Below are 15,199 nucleotides of genomic sequence, written 5' to 3' on the forward strand. Positions count from 1 at the left end.
GACCTCGACAAAGTATAAAGAGTTTCTGACTGACCACTTTCTTCCATGGTAAAAAAAAAAAAAGAAGAACAGTGCCCTCTGTATGTACCATCTCATGTTGCAAAGAATCCCTCTGTGTCATTGGCTGCTATGGGCATAAAAGGAGAGAAACTCATGGTGTGGCCCCCATCCCCCCTGACCTCAACCCTACTGAGAACCTTTGGAGCATCCTCAAGCTAAAGATCTATGAGGGTGGGAGGCAGTTCACATCAAAACAGCAGCTCTGGGAGGATATTCTGACATCCTGCAAAGAAATTCAAGCAGAAACTCTCCAAAAACTCACAAGTTCTAAATCATCTTATCCACCTCATGTAAATCTGCCCATCTTGCATACTTTACACTTACACTTACACTTCCTGTCCTGTCTAGCCATCATTCTTGCACCTTTTGCACATCTTGCAACCACACTATCAATGTACACAGACTTGTTCATTCTAGGAAAAATACCTTTATTTTTAAAAGGATAATGGTTATTATTATGAAGTTTGTTTAAAAAATCTGACTTATGCTCTAATGACTGATGACTTGAAAAATACCCTGTCATTTGCATTAATATTTAGGAAAATAAGAGAAAAATGTCACTCGCATAATAATGTGGAATGCAGTGTATATTATCTGTGCAGTGGTGTGTGTGTATAATAATTTAAGTGTTACACAGGGATGAAACTTTCACTTACCTTTCTCTCTTGTGCTCTCTCCAGGGTGTTCAGGCAAATGCTTCCCAGGGGTCTGAACACCTATTTCAACTGAAAAAAAAACTTTATAGTAAAAAATGTAAAGATTTTTGTAAAATTGTGATAATTTTACTGTCAAAATGTGAGGACTTGATAAAAGATGTGATGGTTTTGGCATAAAAACACAGAAAGTTTATCTTAAAAAAAAACATGAACTTTTTTGTCAAAATGTGATAATTTAAAATTTATGATTTTATTGTAAGACATTAATGTTTTATAAAATGTGGAATTTTTTTAGTAAAAAGTGATTATTCTGTAAAAAAGCAAGGTTAGTTTAAGACACAATAGTTATTTGCAAAAACATGATAATTGTATTGTAAAAGCGTGATACGTTTATTTTTAAAAAGTGATCATTTTATTGTCAAAAAGTGAAACATTTTTTGTAAAAAAAACTTTTTTGTAGAAACTTCACTGCTGTATTTTAAAACTGGAAATTAATTTATTATAAAAACATGATCACTGTTTTGTGGAAAATATGACAATTTTATTTTGAACTGTTAACAAAATTGATAAATGTATCTGATAATTTTATTGTAAAAACAAAAAAAAGTTAACTGCAAAAATTTGTTTTTTTTCATAACAATGTGACAATTTACTGTAAAGACATGATAATTTTTAAAATGTGATACTTTATTGGAAAGATATCATATTTATTGTAAAAAAAAAGTTATCACAAAGTAAGTGTGTGCATGTTTATTTTCAATTATTTTTGTTTTATTCATTTGTACAGTGTTTCTGGTTCAAGTAGTTCTAGAGTAGTAAATGTTAATCTGTCAGCGCCCTCATCAGTGGGACGGGGTCAGAGTGTCAGTGTGCTGACAAGCAGAGCCGTCCTCATTATTCCACTCAGTCTAAATGTCTAAATCAGAATCCTCAAAATTTTCTGTCATTTTTCAAAAAATTCAGTCACAGACAGATTATCTTTGGTTAATGTTACCTCTGTTTGAATATTAGTGAGAGCATGTCCTCACCTAAACTACGTCCTTGGCCAGGTCACCTAGAGGTCACCGAGAGGTCGCCCACAGAGAAAATATTTCTCATGGAAAAAGCTGTTTATGCTTCATACAAATAATTTCAGGTATGATTTCAATAGTGACGTTTCTGTGTGGTTCTGGTGTGTAGAAGGCCTCAGAGTCTGCTCAGGGCTTCACTTTAGCAAACAGCGTCCCTGTATTACTGTATTATTACTGTAATCTACACCATCTATCCCATTTTATCATGGCCTCAGTGAACAGAGTTTAACATGTTGCCTCAATTATGATTTAACTATTCTAGACTTTTTATTAAATACATTTTTGGTATTTATTTTATTTCCCCATCCATTTTACCTTTTAGAAACAATAATGAACATTAATATGAGCTCAATGAAATCTCTGAGCAGAATAACTCATCATTGCTGTCACCAGGTAAATTAAATTCTTCAGTTCATTTTGTTCTTAAAGGAGGTGAAACACTCGTCGCTGTGGTTTCCTGCTCTATCTGCTCATCTGCTGGTTTTTGTTCAGTCTGCTGGGATCATTTCTCACTGTGGGTGACTCTTTTTGCACATCTACAATAGTAGATGTCTGAATGAGAGAGTTTAACACTCTGGATCTGCAGGTCAAAGCTGTTTGGTTTCAACACAGCTGAGAAATCATTTTTATGAGGATGATTAAACTTTGTTGTGGTACCAGTGCTCTTTTGAATCTGCAGAATCCACCGAAACATTTTGGTGCTGTCAAACGTGAACCAGAAAAAATAATCTCCTTCACACTGGTTGATGCCTCCACAGCTGATGGAGACTTTTTCTCCAACTCTCCTGGTCAGTGATAAACTCTGTTGAAGCTCTGCTGCCATGGTAACCAAAGCTGTAGACACACACACAGATGGAGGTTAGACAGACTTTAATACAACAAACAGCTCTGACAGGTAACTTTATGAAGCTGTCATTTAATCCTGATTGGCTGAAAACACCGACCTGAGCACACACAGCACAGAGCCACAGCTGACAGGAGAATCATTCTGTGTTTCCTCTGGTGAAGCTGACGAGAAGTGAGGACGAACCAGGACGATCAGACGGAGCTCTTAAACTCCCATCAGCCACTGCTGCACGCTGATGAGGCCTCTGAGGATGATTGACAGCTCTGCAGCACATAAACAGGTGTGAATGTGAGAACAGACTGAGCTCATCACTACAACAGAAAGAACCACAAACTCTGATGATTAGAACGAGGGCTGCCAAAAGATTCAAATGTTTGATTCAAACTCAGGATTTCTGTTGTTAGTGGGATTTGGTGAAAACACATTTTTTTTATTCCAACATGACTGTGCCTCAGTGCTCAAAGCAAGGACTATAAAGACACGGTTTGGAAGAAGTTGACTGGCATGTATGGAGTCCTGACTTCTAGTGAATACAACATCTCCTGAATGTTTTGAGGGATTTTCTTTAAATCTTGCACAAATGTTCACTATCAGTCAGGAGTGAAAGGTAAAAATTCACCAGGCCTCAGTTCTTGGTTCCAACATTTCTACCACATGAAACACCCCGGACTTCTCGACCCACTACTGCGCTTTCACTGTGAATGGAAACGTCACATCAGTGTAAACCACCATGCAGTGATTCTAGTTTAATCTGATTAATCTTGCTCTTCAACCCTTCAGTATTCCTTGGACTGCTCTTTTTTTTAAGGACAGCAGCAGTTGACATTCTCTGATCAACCTTCCCTCTGCTGCCCTCAAGTGTCTGCACAGCTAACTGCTCCAAACACATCTTTTCCTCTCCCTGGCCCTCATTGAGGGCTGCATGGTGCTCAAGTGGTTAGTGCTGCTGCCTCACAGCAGGAATGTTCCAGTCCTGGTTGGACAGGGTCTTTCTCTGCAGAGTTTGCATCTTCTCCATGTGCATGCATGACTTCTCTCTGAGTACTCCAGCTTCCTCCTACACTTCAAAAACATGATGGTTGGGTTAACTCATGACTCTAAATTGCCCATAGGTGTGAGAGTGCCTGGTTGCTGGTTGTTTATCTCTACATTAAAGCCCTGTAACTGGCTGCTGACAGTCCAGGTTGTACCCGCCTCTCATCCAATGACAGCTAGGATTAACTCCAGCCCTCTCTGAGCTTAAATGGGATAAGTGATGTAGATGGATGGCCCTCATTTATCAGTCAGTGCAGATTCAGCCTCACAAATCATCTTCCACAGCCTCCACATGTGATGTATAAAACTAACACATCTGGCTGCCCTCTAGTGGTTTTTGTCTCCAGTATACGATTGCTGGGAGGTGAAGGTGGTCATGAAGTAGTTTTTAACCTTGACCTTTGACCTACAGAGTCTGATCAGTTCATTGTTGAGTCACAGTGGACATTTGTGTAAACTTTGATGAAAATCTCTCAAAAACTTCTGTGTATAAATCTCACAGAACATTGATTAATATTTGCAGACTGGATTGATTGATATCTTTATTTTGAAGACGACAACAAAACAGCAAAAATAAAAAGTTGAGAAAGAAAATCAACAGAATTCAAAACAATAATAAAGTAAACCTATTCACACTATCAGCTTATCCAATATGAAATGAATGGTACATGTTTGAAAAGGAGTAAGATGACATTTACACAGATTTTATCACTACCCTCATTAACTTTATAACAGACTTTTATTTTGAAAGAATGGCACTTAATAATAATAATAATAATAATAATAATAATGATAATAAGTTTTATTTATAAAGAGCGTTTCATAAACCTCAAAGACACTGTACAATGCAGAAAAACAATACAGACACTTATAAATGAACATTAAAAGTAGATAAAGCCAACAAAAACAAACAAACACAAATGACAGAACATTACAATCACAGATTAACAGCCTGTCTAAAAAGGTGAGTTTTCAGCAGTGATTTAACTGTGGGTAAGTCTGTGCAGTTTTGAATATGTGTTGGGAGTGAGTTCCAGAGGGAGGGGGCAGCTATGGAGAAGGCTCTGTCCCCCCAGGTTCGGTGCTCGACTCTAGATGGCGGGGAGAGGAGGTTGGAGTTAGAACAGTGGAGGGTACGGGTAGGAATGTGATGGTGGAGGAGGTCAGTAAGGTAAGGGGGGGGCCGGTTGGTTTAGGTCTTTATAGGTGAGGACGATCTTAAATTGAATACGAAAGGGGATGGGGAGCCAGTGGAGTTCTTGAAGGACAGGGGTGATGTGGTCATGGGATCGGGTGTGGGTGAGGAGGCGTGGTGCGGAGGTCTGAATGTGCTGGAGTTTATTGAGGACTTTGGAAGATGTGCCATGTAGAATACTGTTGCAGTAGTCGAGTCAGGATGTTATAAATGCATGGATGAAAGTTTCTGCAGGGAAGGAGAGTAGTGGACGGATGCGGGCTATGTTTTTTAAGTGGAAGAAGGCGGTTGTGATGCTGTTAAAATGTGAGTTGGGGGTCAAAAATAATTCCAAGATTGCAAATCTGAGGGGAGGGGGATAAGGTGGTTGTGTCAATATGTAGAAAAGTGGAAAAGTGTGCTGTGCTCTAATGGGTTCATCAAATCCAGACTCTGAAGCCAGCATCAGTCATAGTGTGGAGGTTTATAAGCTGTTTTATTCACATTTTACAGAATGACACAACTTTTTAAAAATGGGGTTTGTAGATATGTATGAAGAAAACATGACTTCTTACTAAGATTTTTTTAAGAGAATTGTGACATGCTGCATGAGAGCCTACATCAGAGCTGATATGAGAACATGAAGAATATGACAAACATTTCCTGCTGTAGAGATTAAACTGATATTTGGTTTCATCACCTTCCTCTCTTCCTCTGATAGCAGAAGGAAAACTCTGCAGAACCCTTTAAACTTTAATCTTAACATGGAGTACAGAACGGGAAAGTTACCAGAACACATCAGGACATTTACATGTGATAAGAGGATAAAATGTGGTCAGTTCACTGTGAGAAACAGAGAACTGTTCTCTGCACTGATGAAGGAGGCATCATGGGAGGAGGTTCTCAATAATCAGGATGCTAAACCTGTGTATCTTTTATTTATAAAATTATTGGCATCCATTTTTGACAAATATTTTCCACTTTTTCAGTTTAACACAAAATAGAAGTCAAAAAAGTGTAAGCCCTGAATTACTGGAGGTCTACAAAGATCTATTGAAAAATAAGTTGTATAGAAAAAAGTATTACCAGTCCAACCCCATTAAACTTTGATGTTTACAAAAATAGAAGAACCATTTTACTAAATTACTACAAAACGCTAAAAAGAACTATTTTTCAGAAAAATTTGAACAATCTCATAATGATATAAAAACAACATGGAACCTCATAAATGAATTAGTGAATAAAAGGGAAACATTTACATCAGTTCAGTCTCAGTTTCTGATGGTTGGACAGAATTTGCTGAACCTCTGGACATCACAAATAACTTCAATGAGTATTTTGTAAAAATTGGTACAGTTTTGGCTAGGAATATAAAAAATAAAGACAAATCCCGTCTTATAAATATCACAGAGCAGTATTCTAGTATCAGTATGTTTGGCCCTCCTACCTATAGTGAAGGAGAGCAATGGTTCTCAACCTTGGGGTTGGGGCCCCCTTTGGGGTCGCGAGACACTGATAGGGGGTCTCCAGATGCCCTCAAAAACAAAGAATATATTCTAGATTACACCGTTGCCACTTTACACCAATTTTGTCAAATTTTTGCCAATTTTAACACATTTTTACCATTCAACACCCATCTTTATCAGACTTAAACTATTTTCACCACTTTTTTTCTGCCTGTTTTTGCCACTTCTAAATCATTCCTTGCCACTAAAGCTTAATGTTGCCTCTGTTAACCCCTTATTGCTACTATTAACCCATTTTTACCACTTTTATGCCTATTTTTTCCCATTTTAATGCCATTTCACTATCTAATATGCCCATTTTTTGCCAGTCTTACCAATTTCTGCCAATATCTGCCTATTTCTTCTTTCCCAGTTAACCATTTGTTGCTAGTTTTTTATCAATTTTTCATCCCTTTTCACCAAATTTCCACCCATTTTTACAAATTTAAAGCCATTTCAGCCACATTTTAACTCCTCTAACCACTATTTATGCCCATTTTTGCCACTTTACCTCATCTTTGCCATGCCATCTAAATTTTTGCCTATTCTAACCCATTTCTGCTACTTTTAAAATCCAACATCACCACCTTTTCCACCATGTCTGGCATTTTAACCCATTTTAGCTATTTTAAAACATTTTAATTCCCTTTTTAACAAAGAGGATTAACATTTTTAAGAAGGCTTTAAACTACACAAATGGTTGAAAAAGATATTGTTTCTTTGACAAGAGTGTTTTTTCAGGTTAAATATAAAACATGGATACCACAGCCTAACTTCACAATGGACCATGATTTTGTTGACCTCCATGGGCCCCCAGTCTGGGTGCCAGAAAGTTCTTCCATTTATTCCCCTTCAAGGTCAGCATTGTCTCCACGGGACTAGTCCCAATTGTACCTGGCTGTGTTCAACCACCTTCAGGTACAGTGGGGGTCTCCAGTCTCAGGCACCTTTATTTTGGGGGTCACAGGCTGAAAAGGTTGAGAACCCCTGAAGAGGAGGACATTATTATGAAAATGAAAGATTCTGCTGCAGGTCATGATGAAATAAGGCCAAGCATGTTTAAGTTGGTAGCTTCTTCTGTTGTTGAGCCCCTGACCCATGTTTTATCTGTATCATTCAGACAAGGTGTTGTGCCTTATGAGCTTAAAGTAGCTAAAGTCACGCTGCTATTCAGGTGACCCAGGCAAATTCATCAACTACTGCACTGTATCTGTTTTTCCGTGTTTTTCTAAGGTTCTAAACTACTGTATTCAAGAATTCACAAAACTTGGATGAAAATAATATACTTTATAGTCATCAGTATGGTTTTTGGAAAAAAATGTCAACAGAAATGACCCTTTTACAGCTCGTCCATAAAATCTCTTTGGATATAGACAATAAAAACATTCTTTGAACTCTCAACAGCTTTCAACACAGTTGATCATAATATCCTTATTGCTAAATTGCAGGGGAAAAAAGCTTTCATGATGTCTCGTTAAAATGGCTGGTGAGCTACTTAAAGGATAGACAACAATTTGTATCTGTTAGTGGGGAAACTCAAATAGAACCAAGCTACTGTACGGGGTCCCTCAAGGACCTATCCTTGGCCCTCTTTTATTTCTAATATACATAAATGACCTGTCTAGGGTCTGTAATAAGGCTCTAAACCTTTTATTTGCGGATGATTCTTGTCTTATTTCTTCTCATGAAAACTTTGTCTCACTGAAAAAACAATGAAGTCATTGGTATTTTGAGTAGAGTTGGTCCATTGATAAATCGCTCTTGTATTTTAACCCTTCATTATAGTTTATTTTACCCATATCTAATGTACTGTAATGCTGTGTGGGCAGACATCTGTCCCACTTATTTACAGAAGATTTTGTTAATCCAGACGAAGTTTTAAACACTGATTAAGTTTACTAAAAGATGCGACTCATCTGCTCCTCTTTTTAGAAAATACAAACTCTTATCAAATTCTAATTTGAACAAATTTCAAATCTGTGTGTTTATGTATAAATATGTACACTTGAATCAAGATCTACCCAGCACAATTCCTCCACAGAGATTCATTCATATTATACCAGGCTACTAAGGACTTTCACCTTCCTCTTTGTGAACCAATCCACATTAAAATAGAGAGGAGCGTCTCTTTGGAACAAACTATCACTCTACAGTCAGCAGCTACATTAACCTCATTCAAAAGGCAGTTAAAGAGCTCATTACTGTGATAGATTTGTGTAACAGATCTTAGATCTGATTTAATTATTTGATGTCATGTAATTGTATACTTCTTTGTTATTGTTTGTTTTTGTTTTTATTGTTTTGTTGTCTTAAGCTAACCTGCATTGCTCCCTAGATTAACTCTTGTTATATCAGGGGGAGGTATCCTGACAAGCCCTTTTGGCTTCTAACCTGCCCTGCACGATGTTTTCTTCAATCATCTTGTAAGTGTTTTTTTGTTTTATTATGTGCAAATGAATAAACTAAACTAATCAAAGTTATTAACTGGAAAGTCTGACGTTTCTTGTTTTATCTCTCTAATTCTTAGCCAAAAATCTCAACATGAGCCCCACAGGATGTTACATTTGTGAGATTTTATTGTTGGATCTTCATATTTATTGACAAGAAAAGGAATTTAATAAATTTGAAATAGTTTTATTGGAGTAAAATAAGAGATGATGTGAATTTTGTTCAATTTGTCAAACATACAAAAAAAAAGAAAACATCAGAAACTTTCTGAATGACATTGTGAAGATGTCGTACTAAAACTTCTACTGATAAAACAATGTAGAGAGTAGATAAGTACAGCTGTTTTAAAATTTATTTCTATGAATTAAATTAACAGCCTAACAAATAATGTTTAGGGAGAACTTTGGTGGGATGTTTCCTCCTTTTCTTAATCCTCAGGACACTCCTCTACCTTCTTCATGAGAATCCTGGTCCAAATTTAGACAAATGTTCAACCACTCAGATGTAGTGAATAAAAATAAGTTGCAGTTCAAGTGGAACAAAAACGACCGAACAGCAAGACAGCACAAAACAAACATGTTATTAAAAAGTGAATTATAGCAGAGGACAGGCATGCATTCAAGTCAGTTTACTCCATTTACCCATGAAAATGGAAGTTTAGGATCTTTTTTGAGGAATGACCTTGCTATCTTGGGAAACTCAGGTTTGTCATCCTGAGAAAGGGAGATAAATAATTGAGATCTTTGGGAATCAACCTAAATTTACTCCTTATTATGGGAACATGGAGTAAATCAAATATATACATGGGCTCACTCAGACATCCATAACTTCTGGCCCCCATATTTGTGACCTTCTGAAAACAGCTCAATTAGCTACTTTTTGGCTCCGCCCCCTAACTGATAACCACTACATGTGGTCTAGATTGATTGTGTTGATGTTGTTGGTGTCATTGCTCTCCTTTCTGCAACAGCACGCAGAGGTCCAAAGCTCCCCGAAGGTCTCTTTTTTGATGAAAACATACAGAAGTAAGTCTGCAAGTGGACTCAGCCTTAGAAATATGGTTGACAGGAAACGTAGAGTGTCATCATTGATGTATGTTTTTGCAGTAAAGAAAATAATACTGGGGAAGAAGAGCAGAGTATAAATCAGCAGCACCAGGACTAAGATTGCCACGATTCTCCGTTTTTCATCAGAGGGGACTGAGACAGAAGTAGAGAGAGCTCTGAGGGTCCCAACCAGGAAGAAAATGAACAGTGGGAAGGGAATGATGAGGAAGATGGAGAAGATGATGTGTGTGACAAACTCAGTAACCAAGGCAACCAAAGCTAGGTAACAGATGGGAGGCATGATCCAGACTACAACACAGACCACCACAGAGACCCTGATGGTTCGTCTGAAGCGGTACCACAGTGGGTGGGCGATGACCAAATATCTGCAAAACTGGATGGACATATTTTCTCTGAAAAGATGCACAATACTCCAGTGATATTATATTTAATACTATTTAAATAGATAGTTACCTTTCCAGTGAAATACACACCATGAAGCCAACACTAGTCATTAGACCACATCTGTAAATAGGGTCACCAATGATCTCTATCATCTCTCCCTCAGGTTTGGCATGCCCAGCGATCAGACAGCAGAACTGAATGAGGTCTGATATGAAAAGGTTGATGATGTAGACTGGAGCCACCTGACCATTCTTTACCTGAGGAAAATATAGAAACAGAAACAGAAGAAAAAAGTTACAAACATGTTCTGTAGTCCTCCATCCAGAATGGACATCAACCTCTGCACAGCTACTGCAGCAGTGTTTAGTTTTGAGTTTCTTTTAGCAACAAAGTCAAGAACATTAGGGAAAATATCACACACCAAGTCTGTATTTTAAACCCAGGGAGAGAGATTTTTAATTATTTTAGCAGTTTTGAGCCTGTGTCCATGTCCTTTTTAGCTGAAATTTTATCCCAAATGAAAACAGCTTGATGTTATTCCCACCAAATTTCTTAAAGAGGTTTTTAGCACGGTTGGTAGTGTTGTAGGTCTTGGTCTTGTCTCAGACTCAAGAGCATTTTTACTTGGTATTGTCTTGGTCTTGGACTGGCCAGACTCGGGATTTTGCATCAAGACCAGTCGAGACCAGCACTGATCTTCTATTCTTCATCTTCATCAATGTGATAATGAGATAACCTGACATGCCAGATGGATTTGTTTCACACATCCATCTGGGAAAACTTCAATAGGAAACGTTTGAGAAAAGGCAGAGGATTTGAAAAAAACTCAGAGTGTGATTGGATGAACGTTCTATCTGTCACATCTCTACGGGCCAATAAGAGCAACAAAACACGTGACATAGCCGCTATCGAGCTGTGCGTGCGCAGCTAGTGATGAATAACGCGAAACATGGCGACTCTAAACATGTTAGTACTCGACTTTTGTCATTTTTGAAAAGAAAACAACTCACTGCTGTTCTTTGTTCTTCTTTTAACGAAGAAATGTCATCAAGTTCTGATAGAACTGGCGTTTTAGCAGCATCCATGCTAATCTCTTCCTCCATAACTGCACCAGCTCTTGCTGCTGCTTGTTTACGTCACGACTCTGCTGCCCCTCGTCGCTGATTGGTCCTGTCACTCTCTAACCAGGCCCAAACAGTTCAGATGGGAGCTTTGCAAGATGGATTCACCAGTGAAAAACCAGGAAACAGGCGTATCCATCTGCTTTGCAAGGTTAATAATGAGAAGCACTTGCTAAATCAACAAAAAGCTTCAATTCATGTGTAATTTCACCCCCACTCCCTGTGATGACTGCAACATTCCTGGTGTTGTGACTGAGGCCTTGTACACACGCAGCGGAGTATTTTCTAAAATGAATATCCCCCTTCATTTGTTTTTAAAAATACTTTCATCCACACCTGATCATTTACAAAAAAAAAATTGTCCGTATGTAACCGGCAAATCTGCCGTTAAATGCTGCTCTAAGCATGCCAAACCCATAGGTGGCAGTGTTTTTCAGACATGAAACCCGTGCCAGCCAATCAGAATGAACTTCCGTCATTCTGTCTCTTCTACCAGAGATTCAAACATGGCGCCAGGATCTTTTGTTTGGACTGACAAAGAAGTAGAACTGCTTTTAAATGTAGTTGTAGAATAAAAACTTAACAAAACACAAGAAAATGTCGACTGGAAATCATGTTAAAGCAAGTATATGGACATATTGACGTTGTTTTTGGAGCAGTACCCAGAGGAGACTTCAAATGACTTTACTCACGAGAGGAGGGAGCTGACGCGAGCCATCATAACTACGAAAATGAAGGCAGTTAGAGTAAAATATCGACAGGCAGTAGACTCCGGACGCAGGAGTGGACATGGTAGAGTTGTTCTTCTTTACTTTGAATAGTGCAAACAAATTTGGGGTGGTTCCCCGGCCACAACAACCATCCCGTCTGGAATTGAAACAAATGACTTGGATGACAGCCTCTAGACTCCCTCACCTTCCACGTCCTCCTCTGCGTCTACCAGATAACCGATCTGACGCCAAGATGGAGAGCAATTTGGGATCAACAGTGAAGGAGAGGAGAGATCTGCTTCATGTAAGTAACAGAACGATTTTTTTATTAATAACTTCATAGCACAGTAATATGTGAAAAATGTTATGTAACAAGGATGTTATCATTTTAATTAATGAGGAGATGTATCAGGGAATGATCTTAGCTCGAAAATGCTAAATATTTACCTTTTGTTTCCTTTATAAAGGCTAAGCTGAAGGGACACCGGCATGATCGTACGGAAAGAAAGCTGCCAGCAGAGACCCAGTGGATGGATGCTGTTGAAGAGGACCAGCGTATAAAGAAGAAACTGATGGACTTTATGGAGACATCTGAAAAGTAAGCATCTGAGAATTTTGCTAAAATAACAGATACACTCAACAGGCTTACAACATCTATTGCTGATGGCTTTTCTTTACTAAGACAAGTAAAGCAAGCATACAACCACCATATCACATGCCATGTGAGGCAAGGGGGCACGCGTATTTACATCCACCACCACATTCAATTCCCCAAAGGTCAACACATCATTCATTCTGAAACAACTCGTCTTCTGACGGAAGAACACAACACAATGCAATCAGCACACAAGATCTATCACTCCCACGCACATCTGTTGACGACATGGGGCATTTTTCTTACACCCAAGCCCTTTTCAGTAATGATTATTAAGTCCTACGTTTTTGTCAATGCACTGTTAAAGCAGTGAAATGGCAATTCAGATGTTTACAAAAGTTCTCAAATGAGGTAGCACAAAGCACTCAGGTCAATTTTGTAATTAGGTGCCTGTTTATTTTTGTAAGACATTTTTTAAAAGGGCAAACAGATGCACATTTCAGTTTTTTTGCACTTTAACTTGAAGGCCTGTAGAAGCAGACTAAAACTGCTTTTTTTGCACGTTTTGTCCTCAAAAGTTAGAGAGACGTAAAGTTAATATGTTGTCTGTTTACAGCAGATATGTTCAAAATAAAATGTACAGAAATTGTAAGGATGTATGCACTAATTATTTGCAAAGTCAATGCAGTTCTGTAATGCTGTTGTCATCTATTGTGTCCTTCGTAGCCTCACAGTAATTGTGTTGCAAGAAAACATGCATAAATGACAAAAGGCAGGCCGTCCATATTAAAGTCCATGGCTCTTCTCAGTGCTCCAAACCTGGCCTTTAGTCTCCCAAAAGCACATTCTATTATTATCCAGGAGTTGGTTACATTTAGTAACAAACAGTAGTGATGCAGTGAGTTTCTGCAGCCACCAGAGGGCAGCAGCTTCATAAATACATTTACATTCACTCAATAGAAGTTTATATAGGCCCTAAAAAACATGAACATGACCTTCTTCTTTTTTTCTCATCAGTGTCAAAGAGAGGGTCTGATATTCACAGTATTGTAAATATACTCTAATTCACTTAATATCAGCAGCATCTTTTATTTTGTGAAAATGGTTTATATTTAAACAAAGTAGTTTACTTTTTTATTTGGGTGTACATTTTTAAAGCATGTGACTGAAGACACTGCCTGGTAGTTTTAACCAACAACGTTTAAAGGGTAAAATTAACCTTTAATGTTTGTATTTTACATATTTAATGCTTCACTTAGTTAGAGATGTATTTTAAGAATAAAATTAATGATGAAGATAGTAAATTAGACAATATTAACAATATTAACACAATGTTCCAGTGTCATTTATCAGATAACATTGTGATGAATATCTGATTGGATGATGAGTGATGGTTCTCTCTCAGATATTTCTTAACACACTTCCAACTTGAACAAATAACATGAGGAGAATCAGCATGAATCATGATGTGAAAGCTCCATCACTACTGCATTATTGATCACATTGATGCTTTCTGCTCCATTTCAGCACACTTTGGTGATCAGGATCAGAACAGTTTCATGAGTTGATATGTAGTTCATCTAAATGCCTCTTCAGCTGCTGACTCAAACACAAAGACACGCAAATGAAGAGCAGAAAACTCCAAGAATCTTGTCTCCAGGTGGCTCTCAGTCTTTGTGCTGAACAATAAAGCTTCTTGGTAACAACAGTCACATTTAAAATGTGAGAACAGTTCCTGAGTGAGAGCAGCAGCAGATATAAATCTATTCTCCGTGGTTATTAGGGTTGGTAGAAACAGTTGAGAGCAGATCAGCACTTCCTCTCCTGCTGTGTGGGTTTCTGCTCTGCAGCCTCTTCATCGTTAGCTGAGGGTTTTCACTTTAACAACACAAGCACAGTTACAACCATGGGCTCTGGTTAAAGCATCATTCCAGAAACTTCAGTTTGATATCAGGGCTCAGAAATCCATGTCTCAGCTTTGTCTGTTGTTGACTGTTTTTTGCTCATTATTATATTGTAATTGTTGTAGTGTGTAGTTTCTGTGTGATTGTTTTCCACATGAAACCACTTGATCATTAAATTTGTGACAGAGTAGAAAAGGTAAACACAGCCACCATGTTTCCAACAGTCTGACTGATAAAGTCACTGCAGGACAATTGAGTCAAATGTGTAGTTTAAAAGCATCCTGCTGTGCTGTTTGTTCATCTATATAAACAACAGTATCATCAGCATAGAGCTTTACTTTCACACTGACACCATTATTCTAAAGTTTCCAGCACTGAACCTGACTGCATGACAACACCATGTGACATATTTAGCTTTATTTTCATGCTTTCTTATCCTTGGCAGACTTCTTATACAAGTGCATATAACAGCCTTTTTTCTGCACTGAGGTTAAATATAAAAACACAGGCGCTAAACATTTCTCAGTTTATTGAAAAAGCTCCATGAAAATGAGAAAAAAAGTTTCCACACTCTGCATGATGCAATAAAAACAACCACAGGAATAAAAAATGCAATTGTGATA

The 15,199-nt window shown here is 37.9% G+C and overlaps 1 protein-coding gene across 1 annotated transcript; it reads right to left on the reverse strand.

Annotated features, from left to right (window-relative positions):
- Nucleotides 1–9,701: 9,701 nt before the first annotated feature.
- LOC121520258 (ovarian cancer G-protein coupled receptor 1-like) lies at nt 9,702–12,158 on the reverse strand. The gene is made up of 3 exons (XM_041803633.1): nt 12,060–12,158; nt 10,316–10,503; nt 9,702–10,227 (listed from the first exon to the last, which is right to left on the reverse strand). The coding sequence occupies exons 1-3, from the start codon at nt 12,156–12,158 to the stop codon at nt 9,702–9,704; spliced, it is 813 nt and encodes a 270-aa protein (XP_041659567.1).
- Nucleotides 12,159–15,199: the final 3,041 nt, after the last annotated feature.

The sequence above is a fragment of the Cheilinus undulatus genome, linkage group 13 (genome assembly GCF_018320785.1).
Source record: "Cheilinus undulatus linkage group 13, ASM1832078v1, whole genome shotgun sequence".
Classification (NCBI taxonomy): Eukaryota; Metazoa; Chordata; class Actinopteri; order Labriformes; family Labridae; genus Cheilinus; species Cheilinus undulatus.